General features: G+C 32.4%; 1 protein-coding gene across 1 annotated transcript in view; it reads right to left on the bottom strand.

The window, feature by feature from the left end:
• Nucleotides 1-21,733, bottom strand: part of DACH1 (dachshund family transcription factor 1) — a 415,421-nt gene that overhangs the window by 12,925 nt on the left and 380,763 nt on the right. The window contains exons 9-10 of the mRNA XM_032402881.1: nt 20,300-20,443; nt 19,712-19,780 (exon numbers count right to left, since the gene is read on the bottom strand). Coding sequence (XP_032258772.1) covers nt 19,712-19,780; nt 20,300-20,443 — 213 coding nt within the window. The remainder of the gene's footprint in view (nt 1-19,711; nt 19,781-20,299; nt 20,444-21,733) is intronic.

Raw genomic sequence — 21,733 nt, 5'->3', positions numbered from 1 at the left:
AGTCTAATTCTTATACTAAACTTCTCTCAGAATAATGCTGATTACATCAGATACTTGATGCAATGTGACCAAAGTAACCATCCCAGGAAATTGTATAACTCCATACTGCTGAAGTTATTACCATTTAACAAATTACCGAAAAAGAAAGAAGGACCAAAAAAATTCTAGATCTCTCTATTAAAAGCACTTAGAAAGATACTAGATTGAAGTAGAAGCCAGACAGTCTTTTTAATGCCCCTTCAAAGTTTTGATTCAGTAGTGGTGACTGGCTATGTTCAATTTTGATGAAACCTGGTATCTTGCAATATTTGAAACTGTTGTTTATCATACGGCATGTTTTCCAAAGAAACAGACATAATTCTTTGCAAATTGATCAGGAAAATATCAACAAAACCAGCCACAAACAATGACAAATGTAAGCCACTAAATGCTTTCTAAAGTGGAAAACAATGAAAAAACAAAAAAGACAAAATGTGCTATTACAAAAATAGGCAATGCTAATAGATAACTTTGCATTTTATGAATTGTCTCTGTCTCTAGAAACAAAGAATTTCAGGACACATCTGAGCACTCTGGACTTACTTACAGTTTATGTTTAAGTTCCAATTTGTTCTCAGCATATATTAAATTCCATGAGATTGTCAAATTTCTTTAATTCAATTTCAAAAAATAAACACAAAAACTCTACAAATAAACATTTAAAGTATATTATAATAAATGTGCATATATTTAGGAAGAAAAGATAAATGCTGATATATGTATATTTCATGCCTACTGTGAAAATCTGCCCTGGGTCATGGTAACATAGGCCACTATTTCCATTAAAATTAAGAGCTTGTGGCTGTGGTTACTGTCAGTATTTCCTTATTTTCCCATCACTACCAATTGTGATATGAATAAAATTAACTTATGTCACCACATAGATCATTATATCCTGAATTAAGGTTACATTTCGAGAAACATTATGAATTTAAGGAACTCATCGAGGCTTATGTCAAAACCACTTTATAATAAAATCTCTATTTTCCCACCAGAGAAACTGTTTACTACTCTTTCAGGGCTAACTCACAGTTGCACTTAGACAATACCAAATTGCTCAACCACGAATGCTTAATTTTATCATAATATCTTTGATTCATTTCAACTGGACAGACATCAGTTCTATCTCTTTTTAAGAAAACGTACTTGAATAGCTATAAGAATAGTAACTTGTAAGTCTTGATTAATAAATATTGCCTGTTTTCCCATCACGATAGCATTATAATGTCTGTATGAAGAGCTCACTTCATCAGCCTTTTTTAAACAGGTCTTGTTCTTTGCTAGTTCAGTGCTCAGATGAGAATTCTCTCAATGCTTCAACTTTAACCAGACATTTGATGGCTTTATTACCAAATGTCTTATGTATTGAAAAATCTGATGCTCCAAAAGCTTAAAATATGGTGTAGGACTAGTATTATTTTGGTATAACACACACTTTGTTGTGATAATTCAAAACACTATTACATGAGCATTTTTTATTTACTTACCAAGTCTAAAGTGTAATTTTTACTTTCCCTTCATCAAAATAAGAATGTATTATACTGTTCAAATGATGGCAAAGAATATGTATGCATCAGAGGGAAAGCTAACAATGTGAGTAAATTATTGTTGCTTTTTTGTTTATGACTCTATTCATGTAGTTTGATTACTTGAAAGGACTGATATCCAACATATTGCCATATGAAACTATATCATGAAAAATACATGTCTCTTAATGCAAGAGTTGAATTGACAGTTTGTCATAGGTAAAATCCGCAGAATCAACAAAGATGCAAAATAAATAAGTCAAAATATGAATTTTCTAATATACCACTATGTATTTTTAGCATTCTCTATTCTAATTTTATGTATATAATCTAGCACTGTAAATTTTTGGGTTCCGGTTTTATTACACTCACTTTAATGGACAAAATTCAAAGCCAAGTAATCCATTCTTTCTGAGATTAAAAAAAAAAAAGCTACTTAATGTTTTCTCTATTTTTTTTAAGAAATATTAGGTCATTCATTACAAATAAGGATAATAGAGAAATGTATTAACTCACCGTCATTTGAATATTCTTTGCTTCTTAATGTTGCATTTATTACTCTTATTATAACCTTTTCTTGGGGGAGAAGCGGCTTGACATTCTAGCCTTTTCAGAAGAATGACAATTTCAAGATTAAGCAAAGAGGTGCTGTATTTCAGCATAAGCCTTTAATGGTGTCCACAGCTGTATCTCTTATCTAGAACTCACATCCAAACTGCCTCATACTCAAGCTCCAGCGGTATGTTCAGCTGGATGCTTACTCTTCAACTCTATCTAAATGCCCCATTGGCCTGGATCTCTTTCTCAGACTACCTACTTCAAATTACCAACTGCTGTTTTCTATGCCCTCTGAGTTGATTTTCTCCTTATACTTCACTGCTCACTCCCACTTATTCCTTGCACAATACCAGAACTTGGATTCTTATTACCTCACTTTTGAATTTATTACATTCTTCTTTATTCTCACTCTAGATCAACACTTCCCATGCAATATTCATATTGGGTTTAGGATTTAATATATTGATTTCAGATATAAAACAAGGGGGACCAGATATAAAACAAAGGGAAGCAGATAAATATTCCTAAATGTGTTTAGGAATTTGTTTAAAGCCTTACTCAGAAGCAGCCATAATATTTATGTCTCTTCTTTTGAAAAAATTATACAAAATATGTCAATAATATGGCTTCTCAGAGGATTTAGATTTACATACGTACACTTAAATGAATCTTCACCAATCACAAAACTGGAATTAATTGGTTTGTTTGTGTTCTGAAAGTACTTTGTTTACATTTCAGAAGCACTAGATCAAAGCAGTACTTCATTAAAAGAGAATGATCGATTTTTTACATCGTTAAGGGAAAAAAACAAATTTTCTAAATTTCAGGTTCAATCTATTAAATTAATTTTAGGCCTCAAACACATGTTCCCAAAAGTGTACTAGTGAGTTCTTATAAACAACAAAACAAAAAATGAGTCCTACTGTAAAAACTTCAAAGTATGACTACCTAATATGTTTATAGAGTACATTAGCTTTTAAATATTGAGACAGGTAGGTACATGATTTGGCCATATTTTGATTTGTTAAAATAATTCCTGATTTCATGTAAAAATTTAATGTATAAATATTTCATATTTTTATATAACTAAAATTTGACTTAATTCCTTCCACCCCAAACAACACCTTGACACCCACAGCTTTATCAAAAGGAATTAACTCAATACATATTTTACTAGAATTATTTATGTATCTTTATATCCCACTAGATTATGAATTATTTAGAAAAGATATCATGTGTTTTGCATTTTTTTCTGGCCCCAGCACTTGGTGTATGAGCATTTGTTAAAGTGAATTGGTTACAACAGATAGATTTACCAAGAATTAGTTACAATAAAGAGTTGCCAAAGTTCATTCCATGAACTATTATTTTTATTTTTTCTTTTTTTATGTTATGTTAATCACCACACATTATATCATTAGTTTTTGATGTAGTGTTCCATGATTCATTGTTTGCGTATAACACCCAGTGCTCCATTCAGTACATGCCCTCTTTAATACCCATCACCAGGCTAACCCATCTCCCACCCCCCTCCCCTCTAGAACCTTCAGTTTGTTTCTCAGAGTCCATAGTCTCTCATGGTCCTTCTCCCCCTCTGATTTCCCCCCCTTCATTTTTCCCTTCCTACTATCTTCTTTTTTTTTTAACATATAATGTATTATTTCTTTCAGAGGTACAGGTCTGTGATTCATCAGTCTTACACAATTCACAGCACTCACCATAGCACATACCCTCCCCAATGTCTGTCACCCAGCCACCCCATCCCTCCCACCCCCCACCACTCTAGCAACCCTCAGTTTGTTTCCTGAGATTAAGAATATTACTTTTAATTCAATAAAAATTTCATAATCAGATGATTTTAGGAAATGCTAATTTAACTTTTATATCAACTTTAATGCAGGACTTGTAGAGTCTTTAAAATACTAAATATGAACTTTGAAAATCAAGAAGATATATATTTTTAAAGGACATTCATTTTTCACAGACAGCCATTTTTAAGTTTTGTTCTCCCAAACTGTTCATGAGATGCTTCTCAGAAGAGGACATTGATATCAGTCTGGAAGCCATGTTGGTGGAGTGTGTTCATCTATGTCTTTTACATTCCATACTGCAGCGAAGATTTTATAGCAGTTGCAATGGTCAGAGGGGTTTTAGGAAGAGACATCAGATGAAAAATATTTAATTGAAAGGGATTTCAAGAATAGAAATTCCAGGTTTCATTAAAATTTAAATTTGTGATTTTGGAGCTTCCAAAACTTTTCTTATTTGTATTCTATTTTTATTTACTTATTGGCCTAACCATATGAAAATGTGGACCTTGGAACACCGGGGTGGTTCAGTTGGTTAAGCATCTGCCTGCAGCTCAGGTCATGATCTCAGGGCCCTGGGATCAAGCCCTGCATCAGGCTCTCTGCTCAGCGGGGAGACTGCTTCTCCCTCTGCCTCTGCCTGCCCCTGCCCCTGCTTGTGTGCTTTTTCTCTCTCTGTGAAATAAATAAATAAAATCTTAAAAAAAAAAAAGAAAAAGAGGACCTCCAGTTAGTGGTTAAAGAGGGAGAAGACAAAAACCACAGTAAAGAAGAAACTAAAATTAAAATTAAGCACAAAAACGATTTTAAGGGACACCTGGGTGGCTCAGTCGGTTAAGTGTCGGCCTTCGGCTCAGGTCATGATCCCAGAGCCCTGGGATCGAGCCCCACTTGGGGCACCCTGCTCAGCAGGGAGTCTGATTCTCCCTCTGCCACTCCCTCTGCTCATGCTCTCTCTCTCTCTCTCAAATAAATAAGTAAAATCTTTAAAATGTCTTTTATATATTCACGTTTGTCACATTGCTAACTCATTTTATTCAGAAATCATAAATGCTGCCAAGAGTAAAAAACAATAATCAAAGTAATTATTTTCGGGGTTCCTCAGGTAGTTCAATCAGTTAAGCCACTCTTGATTTCAGCTCAGGTCATGATCTCAGGGTCTTGGGATCCAGCCCTGTGTTGGACTCCGTGCTCAGCAGGGAGTCTGCTTGAGGTTCCCTCTCCCTCTGCCCCTCTCCTCTCTCTAAAATAAATTTAAAAATCTTAAAAAAAAGTCATTATTTTTTCAGTCTCAGAATTCTAAACAGTCATTGATCCATTAAATATTGCTAAAATTGCATGTATACTTGTTCCCTAATATTTCATGTTAAAGCACCCTGCAAGTGTTGAAATATAAAAGCCTATAGCTTTGGAATAATGACAAAATTTCATCTCTTTGTTGGTTATACAATTTAACATTAAGAAAATAATTGGAAATGTTTTTGTATTTCCTGTGTTTTGTACAAACAACTTACAAAAGAGCCTATTGAGTTGTGATAATTCACAACCTTTCTATGTGAATTGTTTGGTTTAAATAAATGTCTGTGTTCCAATTTTCTCACAAAGGAACAGAACCACATGTTGAAATACTATTCAAAACAAGGCAACCAAGAGCTGCATTTGAGATCAAAATGGGCAATTACCCACCAACTAAATATTTAAACATTAACTTAGAAATCAATTCATATGTGACTTACCAAAAACAGAAACAAAAATCTAGCTATACTGAAACTTAAGTATATAAACATCCTAAAAATATTGACCTAATTTTGGTATGTTTCTTTATAACCACTCGAGCATTAATTTTCATAACATTTTTACTCTGTAGATAAATGCTATCAGTATTTTTGGAATTAGTTGAGACTTTACTGTGAATGTGAAATTATGAGATGAGAGAGTGTGGAAGCTAAGCTAAGTACTGTTGCCAGCTTTGTATCAAAATGAGATTTGCTCTCCTGTTAACATGAGAGCTCACATTCTTCCGTCTCTTTACCCTTCTTTCGGATGGATGGTCTGTTGGGGTTTGAGCTATAGTTTGCTGATGACTTGCCAAGGGTAACTTTTTGAGAACCAGTGAGGTTTCTGTCTAATTTGAACTCAAATCAGTTTGATGCAATGGGCTCACTGCTCTCACTTGCTCTATTAGTAGGTGTAAGAAGGAGCAGTAAGTCACTAGTTAAATTTTGCCTGCATTTAAAAATCTTACTGTAAGACTACAATAAAATATCTACAAATAGTGGGATAATATGATATGGAGAAATAGTTTAGAACCATATTTTGAGTCTGCTGCCGGTAACCCTTGGAAAGTTAGCACAAATATATCACAAATCTGAGGTCCCCTGGGAAAAATAAGAATTATGAGAAATTTATTCCAAAAGACCATAAGCATATGAGTGCCATGGCCATTAATATTTTTCTTTTGATCCACCATATTTACTTCACTTTTTCACTCACTGAGTCTTGGAGATTTGTTAACCAGAATTGATTCTGAATTCTTAGGGAAATATAGCCTATGAGCTATAGTATATAATTCATCAACCCTTTACATTAAAGTATCTTTTGCAATTTCTTGAAATACTTCTCATTCTAATAATTTAAGAAGTATAATTAGAATTTACAAAGTAAGTTATTGCGCATTTTTAATCCTTTGCAATAGTCATATCTTGTGCCTAACATAATGGGATTGATCTGAATTGCAAAAATTTGAGGAATGATGTGGGCAAGTGGATCTTAAAATTCTATCTCAAAAGTATGTCTGAAATCAAAGCAGTTAGGGGAAGTCATTGCATTCATTCTAAAAAGCTTGGAGAACTGTTCTCTATACTTGTGACTTAATTGCTATTTTAAATTTGGTTTATGTGTTGACATCATCTGACATTATATGAGTTTTTTGGATTGAGAGAGAACTTTTCTGTCTTACTATTATCAAAACATAACAAACATTTATGTTATTCAGGCTTCCACAGTATTTTTGAAAATCTGTACTTTTACGTAAAAGTACATATTTTTGAGTTCCCTCAGGAAAAAAAAAAATATGGTAGTATTGAGTTTATGGTCCCACCTGGGCTGGAACCCAGAACCATCTGCTGGAGTTAGCAGAGGAATGTACTTTCTGTGCCTGTTGTCTTACATCTAATCTTCTTTTCTCATTTGCAAAATTCTTCTCCATTCCCAACACCTTAACTAGGGATAAGGCCTCAGAGTGACATTTCATATAACGTTGCTGGAGAATTTATAAAAAGAAATCAAAAGACTATGGTAACTTGAAACAAAATAGAACTATATTAATCAGTAAAATCCATTAAGAAAAAATAAAGACATTGATATTATAATTATAAGTAAATATCATTTTATCATGAAAATCAAATAATTAGCTCTTAATCTATTAAAATGGGAATTTTGTAAGTTAATATAAAATCATAGTATGGCATCAAATTTAAACACAGCAAACCTGATTATGTATGGGGATAATTTATCGTCTAAAATCTCCCCATCCAGTGCTCTTTCTCCCAGGGAGAAATAAATAAAGAATGAGAGTCAGATCCAATAATTTGTAGCCATCATTCATGGTTTTATAGGTGTAATTAGTAAGCTTAAGTGGAGATTTACTATCTCTCGAGTATGATTATATATGAATTAGAAGAGTCTGCAGTTACTCCACACTATATGAAAATACAAACCATATTAAGAGAAATTTGCCAAATATAATAAAAAAATTAAGAAGCTCTAACACTTCCATCTTAAATGAGTCAAGAATAACTAGTTTATCTTTCATTTAATTTGCAAAGAGATAAATAATCATACAGAATATGTGGCTGCAAATAAATCTCCTCAAACCATATTATTTAAATTGACATAAATATTGAAATTCACACTCTGTCATGAATATTTTAAATGCCCTGGAAAATCTGGTAAATATAATTTGCATTTTCCAGCTTAAAACATGCTAAAAGAAAAAGTATGCATCACATATGGGAAAAAAAATTATTGGCTTAAAATAATTTTTAAGATCCAAAACATGTTTAATTTTTACCAAAAATGAATACTATTGCAAGTATTATTACATTAAGTTTATGCATAATTGTAAAAATAACAAAGTCTTTTTAGCTTTTAGTCTCTACCGAGTACTGTTCTAAGTTCTTTACATATATTAATTCACTTAATCCCATAACAATTCCGTGAGGTGGATATTGTGATCATTATCTGTGTTTTACAGATTAGGAACTCCAAAAATCAAAAAGTTTAATTTACACACTCTGTGTTATACAGATAATAAACATCAGTGTTGTGATTTGAACCCAGGCAGTCTGAATCCAGAATCCATGTATCCATAATGGAGAACGGACACATGCATCGCCTGTGTGTGTTATGTCCACACTAATAAAAAGTTAAATGCCTTTGACATTTTAACAGGATAAAAATATCAGTACTAGAACAGGTCTTAGGAAGTAAAATGAGTTACCAGGGTCACAACATTAATGAATGGTAGTTTTGACAGCAGATTATTGTTCTCATTCTACCACTCTTAAAACTAAGTCATCTTAATGTTAAACCTTAATCCTTTAGAAATCAGTTATTTATTAAATAAATTATCATTGTTAGGGAAAAAATCTGTATTGGCATTTATTTTGCAACTGGTTAATAACTATTTTTGTCACCAAATAGATTTAATTTTTCCTTTTATATTAGGGAAAACTTCATGAGAAACTGCAAATCATGAGAGTGGTTGCAGGGCTAAGAAATGTCCATGGCCTAATGAAAATGCCTTTTTGCTTCCCTAAAGATGATCCTAGAGGAAACCAAAGTCAATTTAATTGATTTTATCTCATTACTAAACTTTACATGGAAAGAACTATATATTTGCATTTTGAATCTTAATCCTTAAAAATTTAAGCCCACCCTTATTATCTGGCTTAGTATTTAGTCACTCATAGCCACGTAATAAATTATCATGAGATAAAAAGATTGATGTCACATAGGAGCAAGGCATTTGGAGTCAAAAGGACTTAGAGGTCCTGAGTTCACGGTTTGATTCCAAGAAATCTGCTTTATGTTTGTGTGCCTTAGTTTTCTCAAATATAAAATGGGCTTGAGGAGAAGATAAACAAAAATGATGTATGTGAGAAAGCTGTGCAAACTTTAAATTGCTTTAGAAAATGTTAATTGATGTTCTTCTTTGTAATGTTCTGTATCACTTTTGAATCAAAAAGAATGAATACCATTAACGAATCATCAATTTCCCTTCCCTTGTGTCTGTTTAACTTCTGGGCTCTCTCCCCACACTCTTCCCTAGTTTTCGTGAATATGTACTATTTGGCACTTGATGAAATTTTGAATTTCATTCCTTCCAAGGCACGTCTCTTGGTCTTCACTATGATCTCAGTTTGTGAGTGGAGAAAACCCTGCTGCAAATCTCCAGCAGTCAGATTTAGAATAAAGTTGGAACCATATAGCTCCTACCAGGAAATATTGTCAGTCAATCTAGGAGTTGTTAATAATAGCAAGTGGATTTTAATGGACTAATTTCTTTGAACCAGTTAAAATACTTTCAACCAATGAACTATTTCCCAAACAATTAAACATACTGATTTTTCTCATATATACCCTCTAGTTGCCCACTATTTCAATCATAAAAATAATATTACCATTGAAAGAAATGATCAGGCCTTTGTAAATCTTACTTTTAAAACCAAATAGCTGTATTCATTTATTCATTTACCAAATGCTTTGCCACCTTTCAGAAAGTGAAATTGGACTTCCTTTTTTTTTAAAGTATTGCTGTTGTTAAAATGATACTGAATGTTAAATAATGTGTTTGTTTTTCAGCTGTTGTAAGTCTAAAGAGATTTTTTGAATACTTCAATTATAAAAACATTTAAAACATACAAACTTGTGCAATTTTTATTTTAATGAAGATGAGAAGTTCATTAAAGAAGATAAATATTTCATTAGATGTTAAATAAAACAAAGAGATTTTTTGGCTTCTCTCAGCACAAAATTCCTTTGAAAGATTAATTAATACATGCAAATTATGCAAATTAGACCCATGCAAATATTTTATGAAGACAATTAAGGGAACCATTAATTACTGCTTTTTTTGCTTCAGTGAGATTCATTCATTTAATTTTAATTTCACTTTAACTGTTTTGATGTATAATCTTGCAGCTAAGAACTTTATCTTTCCTGGCGGGTCACTTAAACTTATAAATTTCATCAAGTGAGTGCACAGAAATCTGTAAAGATATTCTCTAGACTATGTTTAGTATCAAGAGAAATTTCTGACACAATGCACTCTCAGAAACAGGGAAACTGGAAGGGAATGTGAGCTCACTCTTGGACAAGGTTCAACTGCTGGAAAAGCAATTAATTTGCTTTGGCTGTGCTAATATAGGGGAATTAGAAAGTGTGACACAAGACAAATAGAAATAATTAGTTCTCCAAAATGATGTTCTCATTAATATGGTTCGAACAGTTGAAATAAAAAACACTATTGTGGCATGTCTGCATCTAACTATGGGAGATGGAATAATGCACCATAAGCGTTTTTACATTTATAGTCTAAATGATGATGTCTTATTTTTTTAAAGAAGAATTTATAGCAAAGGGTGTTAGATATCTTAAATGTCTAAACATATACATGCTATCAAAATTGATGACATACTTTCCATCACCAGGTGTTTATGTACCAATTTTTTATTTTGTGCATGCAAATCCTGTAATTTAGTGAATAGACTTTAAAGCGGAGATTCTTTTTCTGTAATTTAAATATTTTCAGATAACTTTTATAACTCCTGGAGTATAAATAATATTTTTCAGAAAATAAAAATCTATTTATGTTCCATCTCAAAGAAATTACTGTGAATATTTACTAGAGGTTCTCTTAGATGGCCAGGCCACTATCACTGTCTAAGAGTGGACACAAAAAGAGGAAGCAGGCTATGTGAACATGAACCACTAGAGTTAGTTCTAATCTATATTTCAAAATGGTAATCCTCTTCAGGTTTGGTAGACATCACATATGGTTTCTATTGCAACAATCGTCAGTGAGCAAGTTAATTGGACATAATGGACATCATTTTTTTCTTTTGATAATAAAGGTAAAAAGACTCAATGCAAAAACTTACTTTAAATAAATTTTTCTTAAAACCGAAGATGAGAATATACTATCGAAATAAGAAATTAATGGAATGCATTGATCACAATGAAAAACCAATTTCTTCAACTGGTATTCATACTAATAAAAAGTATCATTAATAAAAATATATATAATATTAAAATGACAGAGGCTTATTTTTCTACCTATCCTCTGACATTTCTCTCAGTCCTACAGCTGCTCATTGTTAGTACAGAACTATGAAAAGTTGTAAGCGGACACACATTATCACTGACATTTGTTGAGCTTTACAATTTTTTTTTTAACCCCACAGATCTTAAAATTAAATTTCTTTCTTACAAAGGTAATCTCATTTCATTCATCCTGAGATTCCTAAATTCCCTAAATTTCTATTGCATACTTACACTGTCTACACAGATGTATGTTACGCCTTCTAAATTAGGATCATCTGTGAATTTCATTGATACACTCTATTTAACCACTGTTCCATATCAATAATTATGATGTTAAATCAAAATGGATCTAGCATTGATCTTTCAGGCTCCCTGCTAATACCTTTCCCAATTTCCATTTATCACTGTTCTTTGATTATGGTCTTCAGACAGTATTCAAGCCAAGCCACAAACACATTCATGAAAAAGCCAGTTTAATTCAGTTGTATCTATGCTAACAAAGCAATGTATTTTCTATAAATAATTGGTCTGTTTCAATATTTAATCATAATTTAGTCGTACAATGTCTTTTTTACCCTCTCTAAATCTCCAACTCTAATTAATTATTCCTGATATTCCCTATATCCTCTGAATTGTCATAGAAGCTACCACCTATTATACTGCATTTACTAAGGAAAAATGATGTCAACTATATTACACACCAAGCCTGATCATTTTGCCTTAATTTAATCTGCATAATATTTGGGCAATGGAGTAAGAATTGAAATGACAGGACAAAACCTTGTGTTATGTCACAGCTCAACACAAACATAATAATGAAAATCATGCTTTTCCCCCATAAGAACCAAGAGTTTAGAAGATTAGGTCTATGGAAATAATACATTGAAAATAATTTTTTGTAAGTAATAGTTATAATCAACTATATCTTATTACTATTTTCAGCAACTTCATACTTAACTGCCCGCTATGTCTCATTTCATGTATAATTAGTTTAAATTATGTAAGAAACCATTTCCAACAAAAACCTATAAAAGGCCTTCAGCATTTGGTGTTTAAACACAGCCACCAATGTTCAGAAACAAGATTTTCTTTATTATGTATTTCTTAAAAGAATAATATACTGAAATTATAAGAAAACATTATTCTAAAAGTCTCTGAGACTTTTTATTTAATAATAATAACTCTGTCTAGTTAAATGAGTAGTTAACAATGACCTATGATAACTATGGAACAATAGCCTGTTTATTGGTTACAGCCTGCAATCAATATCATCTTTTGTTCAACTTAATCAATGCTGTCTCATATTGATTAGCTGCATTGAAATGCTGCCAAACACCAGAAACCAGTGCCAAGAGACTAGAAGTAAATTTATTATTGTTCTGTTTTGTTCATAGTAATATAATTCTAATATTTATTTATGTTTTTAAGATCAAGAAAAAGAGTTTGAGGTGATCCTGATGGTAATTACATTATTTGTAAGTGACTCAACAATAGTCAATATACAGTGCAAGCAGTCTGGAAACCAGTTTTGATCAACCTCTTTTTTTCCTTTTTTCTTTCTTTCTTTTCATAAAACCCTCCCCTTCCCTCTTTTAAGCTAAATAAAAACATTTCAAATATGAAAAGTTAGGTTCCAATAACAAAAACATTCTTAAAAATTTCTACAAACACTTTACTAGGGGACTAAATCAACATGATATTATAAAGACCAATTTTCTGAAAAAAGAATAGTAAATTATATATCAGAGTAATAATAGCTTCAGTGTTTATCAGTTGCTAGGCACTGTAAATACGTTAACTCACAATAATAAAATGTAATATTAACAGCTAAAACTTACCTGTATGCATACTATTTTCCAGTACATGTTGAGTGCCTTACATGGATTATTTTATTTAATCCTTCTAACAACTCTCTGTGGTTAAGCAATTACTAATGGGGAAAAAAAAATGGAGCAGAGATTTGAATCGAGACCTGACTCCTAGCTCTCTTAATTGCTAGTTCTATAGCTGTGCCTAAAAGAACCCCCACTTCTACATTAAACTTAAGGGTCTTTTTTTAAGTATTAAAAATAGAAATGTGCATGAGACAATTATATGAAATTAAATTTAAACAATACTTTCAAAAAGATTTTAGAAGTGGTAAGTTTAAGTAAGTTTCAATTTAGGGCCATTACAGGGTAAAAGTCTTAGATTATCATTTAATAACTGTTCAGACACATACTACAAAAGAAATGAAGATGCTCTCCAAATGTCTTATATTAAGTCACAATTAGATTTGTGTCTGATTTTAAATTTATCTTAAGTTCACTGCATGCTCAGTGGTAGGGATGTGGATAAATCTTTTATCTAAATATGATTAATTTCTTAGTATCTTTTATTGCTACTTTGTTTTCTTCACTAAAGAGTGAGTTTTCCCCAGTGTGTCTGGAAGTGTCTATAAACATGGTATAGGTATAATGATGGATTAAAAAGTAAAAAGGTGGAAAGAAAACCTTTTTTTTTGGTATATCATTTGTATACAATGTATTGTATACACAATACATTTGTATATGCAATACAATTGTATATCATTCTCTAGTGCCTGTCAGTAGACTGTTTTGAACTTCTTAAGTCATTAACAGACAATGTGCTAACTATTCAAATTGGGTGACAGGCATGGAAGTAGTTATTCTAGAAGGGAGAGAAGTCTAGACAGCAAGGCATGGAGGATAGAACAAGGACTTTGGAGTCATAAATATGGATTCAAATGTCTGTGAACCCACTAACTCATAGTGTAAATGTGAGAATATTAATTGGCCACTCTGAACTTTAGTTATCTCACCTTTAAATTAAAATATATAGGAAAGGGTCAAAAATATCAGTTTCCAATCTACCTCACTATTTTAATAAGCAAATAGTTCCACTTACCATATAATATCCCTAAGTCTAAATGAACGAAAAGTGTGTTACGGGGAAATTCAATGAGTGCTAAAACATTTGGTTCAATACAAAATTTTGATAAAAGATATAAATTCCACTCATAAGAATGATATGCATGATGATGCTTTGAAACTGTAAGTTACTAAACAAACAATAATAATAATCACATATTTTAAAAAAGCAAGAAAAGCACATTTTAACAATCCTAATCTAAAAATAATCAGGAGAAAATAAGGGAATGTGAAAAGCAACTGAACTAAGTTACATTCCCAGCTCTGATTAACTCATGATATAACCTTTAACAAGTCATGTGCCCTCCCTAAGTCTCACTTTCCTTGTTTGCAAAATGAAGAGTTTTAATTGATCTTTAAAGTCCTTTCCTAATGCTAAGGCAATAACATCATAAAAGTGTACTTGGCATGTCATCAGTGTTCAACAAATATTTGTTGAAAAATAAACAATTTTTAAATTCAGCATGTATCTTCAAATATCTAGGAAGCAGAAAGGAGATATTTTTTAATTGGAAAAAAAAAGATTGTTAATGTGAAGGCAAGTCTTTTATGTCCTTTTATTGGAAGAATATTTGATTTTCTATGATCTAAGATCAGTCAAAAAAAGAATAAAAAGCCAAACAGTTTTGATTATGGCCATTGGATATAAATAAAAGAGATGTACTCTCGAGTGAAGTCAAGATTTTGCAAGCATAACTTGCAGATATTCTAAGATGTCAGAGGAACTATGGTCCACATTTCTATTGATTTTATCAATTCTTTTTTGGTTTAAAAAGATGGGTTTTCTTAAAAAGAAGCCAAAGCTACTACTTTGAAAGTGAACTTTCCAGACTCTTCAGAAATTGATAAAAGACATAGATAAAACAGCACTAATCCATGATTGTCCTATGTTATAGTTTATGTCTATATATTGATAACCTAAATAATTATAAAGAAGATTTAATCATGTAAAATTATAAGAAATCAAAAAAGAAGCATAAGGTTAAAGTACATTAAACAAAAGATGAAAGTATTATTTAAGAAATGTATCTATAACATGTTAAATTAAATACAAATTTAAAATTGAAAAAAGTGAGTGTAAGTGAATATTCACAGAATCCAAATCTTACGTTGAATGTGCAAACAAAAAAGTAACATTACACACACATATAAGAAGCAAAAACACATATTGTTAATTCAGCAATCAGATACGAAAATTAATTCTGCCAGAATTTGCAATTCTGACTTTCCCAGGTAGAATTATATTATCCTTCACTTCCTCACATCAGTCTCTCCAACCAAAGTCTGAGAAATGTCAGAATAATGAGGACCCTTGGCATTCACAAGATCAAACAGGTTCTAGGTCAACAATGGTTGATACATTCTTTCACGATATATCGAACATTCAGCACTGTAAATAAGGCACAAACATCTGACACATTCGTATATATGTGTCAAACATACAGGTCACGGTAGTGACCAAAATAGACATGGTTCACGCTCTGCTCAGCTATCTTCCAGAGAGAGGAAGAAGACACTGAGCAAGGCATTACAAATGCACAGCAGGTGATTGTGGAGAAGTGAAAGGTATGGTAAGACCCTCGAAGAGCTGGAATTAGACCCAGGGGATGGGGAGGTACTGGAGGGGCAGGGGTGGTCTGGGAAGCATTCCTGGAAGCAGTAACTTCTAAGAGATTTCAAGGTTGGGTAAGTAAAGGCAAGGAGGAAGGAACTATGTCCCTGATAGGTGGAGAAAGATGTGGGGCTTTCAGGAAATCAAAAAAGATGAGAGGGTTCCAGGACAAGGGGAAAGAGCTGTAACTGGGTGTGGAGGATGAGGGAGGGAAATGCGTGCTCTGCTCTTCCTCAGTATAAATTAAGGGGGAGGCTGGACTGGGCAGATGAGGGTTCCAGAGAGAAGGAACATTGGATGAAGACAGGTGTGCAGGGGGTGCACGATCGTTTTGGTTTTGTGCACTTGACCTTGAGGCTTCTGTGAGACAGCCAAATAAAGCTGGATATTACCTGGACCTCTTAAGAAATGTCTGAATGGGCTGGATATATATATATATTTATATAAATATATTTTAATTGTCAAAACATATCAGTTAAATAAACCATTTAAGTGGGTGCCATTGTCCAGGGAGAGAGATTAAGAAGAAATCAGAACGTAGCTCAAGAAAGCTATCATATTCTAGATTTGGCTGCAGATAGTGTGGGGATGGGCATTTATATGTGTGGGGGCAGAATGGGTTTTGGAAGATATTTATTAACTAGTCCAAAAAAGTGTCCAACGAGTATTTATATGAACTCAGTCTACTCTGCATATTCAAAAGATCTTACAAAAAGCTTTAAAGTAAGATAAAATTTTCCAATACAAATCATGCCATATAAATCTGCAAGACTCAAGGCATAAGAGTTAATCCCCATATAATTCAGCCCCTAAAACAAGTTTTTTTTAAATTTTTTGATGTTTATTCTCTAACCACAATATTGCCACTAAACTCATGAAGTTTGAGTTAGCTACTAGAAATATCAACAATGAAGAATTTATCCTTGTGTAGGATGAGCTGATTTACTTTACTTATCATAAATTATTTAGGGCCTCTTTGCTCAGGAATATTTTCTAAACTGCTGTCTGGTTCCCTCCTCCCCTCCTCTATAGTTTTACAGAAACGGTGGTACTAAATGCCAATGAGGCAATGTTTAGTCTAACTAAACTGAGGTGCTTATTTGGGGGTAATTACCTGGCACTTGAGCAGTATTTAAGTGCCCAACTTCTAGGTGACTAACTCTTGGGCCAAGCATGGCATTTATTTATTGCCAGAATGTTAAAAATAAATAAATACATGGCAAGCATAGAGAAATGTGTGTTTCCTTTGTCTTTCCTAATTAAGTTGAGTTTATTTTGGAACAGAGAATAATTTCACTTATGGTTAGACCGGGAGCAAGAAAGAATACGCAGAGTATCATAACACCTGGGCTTGGGGGCGCCAAGACGAAGAAAGCAAAGGGAGGAAGAGGCCATATTTGTGTCGTTCTTATACTGTGATGCAGCAGGTGGTCATGGCTCCCCAAATGCATGACATAGACCATTTCACAAATTAGCAATGAGTTCCATTTCTTTCTTCTTTGCCTTTCCCATCGTTGTGCTTCAACTCAGAATTTAACTAGTTTTTTATCTTTGATTTTTTCCTGTTCACAGTTAATTTTGTTCTGTTGGCTTCTAAATGTATTCACTTAGTCTAAGGTTTGAAAAAAAAGGCTCACAGGGCCAAATGAGCTTATTTAGTGGGATTAGAGTAGCAAAAGATGATCTCTTGGGTCTGCCTGGTATTTTAAAAGTCTTGGGGGGTTCAACTCCTAGTAAAATAACTTTTTGGCAACTAAAACATAAAAATACAGATTCATCCACAATGTTTTTTATCACATTTGAGAAAAAAATCATATTATCTAATTAAAACCATGAATATGAGTTAAGGGTTTTATTGAAAACTGTGCATTTTGAACAATATAACAAAACCATTAAATCCACGGATAAGTATACAAAAAGTAGAGTATTACTGATTGTTCACATTAGAATTAAGGAACACATTTTTAATTGACTGGCTGAATGAATGAATTCAATGATTAAGATTTTATATTACAACTAAAGCAAAGCATTAAATAACTCCATAATCATTTATATTTGGCTTTAAATCACTATGTATAACTGTTCTTCAAATGTTTTATTTCCTTAATTATAAAGTTGTTTGGGTGGGTTTTCTTTGTTACCCAACGGAGAGCATTTTGGATAGCAAAAGGAAGGCAATTTATGATTTAAAATTTTACTTGGAATAAGCAAATCACAGTAGAAAATAGTTGTCAAAACTTCAACCTTATCAAGCAAGACTTTATGCATATTAAAGTGTATATTTGAATATATGTGAGTTCTGCTCAAATTAAAATAACTATAGCCTTATTGATGACCAAAATTTTACTGATAGCAAATTCCTGGAATAATGTTGACATAATGTTAACTATGCAAAGTGTTTAATCATTGCCTAATCACTTCTTAACATTGACAACAAATCTTCCATTAATATGCAGGAATATATTGTCTATAATTTTTCTTTGATTGATTTGTTGTAGATACCAGACAATTTATATGTCACATCTACCCGGAGACTCATGTGCTTTCTTAGACCCCCTTTGGCCACTGGCTATGTTAATGCATGAGTGGTCCCCTGCACACACAAATCAGGGCTGATATTTATATTGACCTGATTGAAATTATCATCCCTGATAAAGAGGACTGGCTTTGCTATTACTAATTTGTTAACATGTGTATGCAATTTTTAAAAGAGATGCAACAGAAATCTTATGATTTTAATAAGATTATAGATGCACACACACACACACACACACATAATTTTGCTGATATCCATAATGCTCTAAAAAAAGTCTTTTCTACATCTACAATTGCATTAATCTTGTATACACAAGGAGGTATCTCATAAAAACAATTGGTTTGAACCTCAGGATTTAAAAAATAATTATCATGGTTTTAGGTAAAATAAATATAGGCAAAAACATTCTTCAGAAATGTTCCTGCAAGTTTCTGATTTTTTACTTATTGCATATCTGATACTTTACAAAAGTATATTTCCTTTACACTAAACCAAAGCTGACACTTTCGGAGCTGATTAAGTAGCACAATTAATGTCAAACAATATCCCCAAAATGACTGAGCTTAAAATGCAAAATAAAAGCAATTGGGAGGATTATAGCAGTTAATCATTTTAGGCTTCCCTTTGAAGAACCATCTTCATTTAAAATAGAAAACAAATGCTCTTTGTACTGTTTAGTATTCATGTTGTTAGGCTGAGTTTATTGCCTAGAATAGATGTTAGACTATAAATGTTACCTTCAGATTTTGTTCTTTCCTAATAGTATGGTCTTGGCAATATACATATTTAGCTCTTCTGAGTGTTTAATACAACTCCCTTTAGTATTCTATATATGATTTTGCTCAGCACATTTGTGTTATTAAAATGTATATAATGGCATAGAGAACATTCAGAAAATCCACAGAGGACTAAACAGTCTTATTTATTGTTAACATTCAACCAGTCTATTTTGCCTGTACCTTGCAGTATCTGTCACAAAAATGAGAAGGAGAAATTTTCAAATTTAAGAACTACCTATTTGATTAACCCATGCTTTTATTCAGATGGTATAGAACTTATAAACCCTTCCTGAGTGAGACTGGGCTTCAAGCATTCGATAAAGCACATTTACTGTGTCCAAGATTAAATCATACATTGTTTAAAATTAATTATTCCTTTTTAATTGCATTGTATAAACAGAAATGACCTGTTAATTTAAAGAAAATCTATCAGCACAAAATGAATTCACTCATATAAACAAGCAAGATGAACTTGACCTTGTTTGAACTTGTTTTGATGTGGCCCAGATGGTAGGCTACATGCTTGAATAGCAGGCTAAAGCTGAGGAAAAACTCATATAGCAAGATCTAGATTTATAGCCTTTTGCAAATTCCTACCTTGTATTGTCCTTTCAGCATCTGTTCGGCTGCCGCTGCGGTCAGCTTCTATCTCTGGGGTCAGAGAGTCTAAAAGCACAGAAAGGTAAGAGTGACACATATTTCATTTGATGCTATTGTCCTTTTAAAAAAAAAGAGCAACCTGTTACTTTGGTGCTGAATTAAAATTACATAAATCTTTGTCATCTTTTAAAGGTTGAACAAAGACTAGAACCACAAGAATTATCAAAATATTTGAAGAGAGAAATAAGTAACACAAAATTGTTCATAACGTGGGATGGGGTTGGGACGTTCTCCGATTAATATTTTATCCTATTTCAGTAGAGACAGACTCGGCTAAACAGGAAAGCGAGGTCAGGTCCCAGATACTGGAGTTAAGCCAAAAAAAGAGGGTGAAAGCCCCTATGAAATCAAGCATTGCCCCAACAAGTGGTACTACCACCCGCCAAGCTTTCAGCTAGGCGCACAGTTTAATGAATCACTAGATATACAGATAAAGATATAAAACCACAAACACAGGTTTAAATTGTCCTTTGAGTGCTAAAAAGTGAATGTTAGTTAGCCAGGCATAAAGATGCCCCCTCTTACCGTTTAAGACCCTGAGACTCTCTGTAGAAGCTGCCTGTTTTAGTGTTTGCTCTGCTTGTTCCCGCCGCTTAGTCTCAAATTCAAGCGCTTCCTGTAATTTTCTCTTTGCCTTCTTCTCCTTCTTTAGCCTTTTTTGAACTATGGCTAGAAAAGAGTGTTTGTATATTTTATTTTAAAAAGTTTTTGCGATGTTCCAACTTACACATGCTTACAAATGATCTATGTTTTTTTATAATATTCTTCCTCCCTCCCCCCGCCCCAGGTGCTGGATGGAGCCTACCTCTGCAGAAGTTGTTCAAAAAATCCCACCTTTACCTAAAATAAAATCCCAGTGAACCATCCAAGGAGGCCAATTTTTATTTAGCCTTGAACTATTATATTACAAAGATGCCTTTAATTGTCATATGTAGAGACAGGTTTAAGGGGAAATTAATTTTAGTAAATATTTATATACACTGATAAAGGAAGCCTGATTAAAAGAATTTTGTGGATTAGTCTCTGCCCTTGAATCAGAATAGTGCAGAGTAGTTAGAATAATGCAAACCTTTATAAGCATGCCTCCTATCTCTTAATGCAGCACCAATTTTGAATAGTAAATGGAGCATTTCCCCTGTAGTTGTTTTGCGAAAAGTTACACCAATTAGTTTTTAAGAAATTTTTCTTGAAATTAAAAAAATGCAATAAATAATATTGTATATAATGAGTTAATATTCTTAATTATTAACATAGAAGCTATCTTATGGGGGGATGAAGCTATTGTAATTTGCCCAGAGATATCAATAATTTCTTCAAAGAAATTTATATGCACTACAACGTATTTCAAGAAAATTATGTTTTACTCTGCTGAAATCTGATGGAGTATAAAACCTCACTGATAATAATAATGTGCTACTGCTTACAATAATGTGGTATTTATATACAAAACTAGATTATGATACAAAAAGTTAATTATGATACATTTTCTCCTACTAGACAATTTAAACATTTGTACATAATATGTAATCAATAAATAGTAACAAATAAATGTTGTTCACAAAATGTATGTTAATTATACTTTCAGTATCATAATTATTTTAGCTTTTACAATATGTATAAGGTAAGCAGTTAGCATACGGGGAGCACCCAAATGTTTTTGTTTTTTTTTTTCCTGGTTGATAAACATTGTGGATGTGAATGTGAATATGACAGAATCAGTATGAGAATATCCTTTTGGTAGACTTAGTCATAGGGAGTAGTCATTCCAAGTTTACTATTTGATTTCTTACTACAGATGAAAGAATAACAACATTTTTATTTAATACAGTATTTAGTCAAAATATAAAACAAAGTAATAAAGGGTCAAGTAAGAATTTGTTTCAATTTCTAATCTTCATATGTCCCGTTTTTATAATTATTAATACTATTAAGGTGGCAAACCATTAACTTGTTGAGTTT

The sequence above is a fragment of the Phoca vitulina genome, unplaced genomic scaffold (genome assembly GCF_004348235.1).
Source record: "Phoca vitulina isolate PV1807 unplaced genomic scaffold, GSC_HSeal_1.0 scaffold5, whole genome shotgun sequence".
Lineage (NCBI taxonomy): Eukaryota > Metazoa > Chordata > Mammalia > Carnivora > Phocidae > Phoca > Phoca vitulina.
This window is presented reverse-complemented; position numbering and strand designations above follow the sequence as displayed.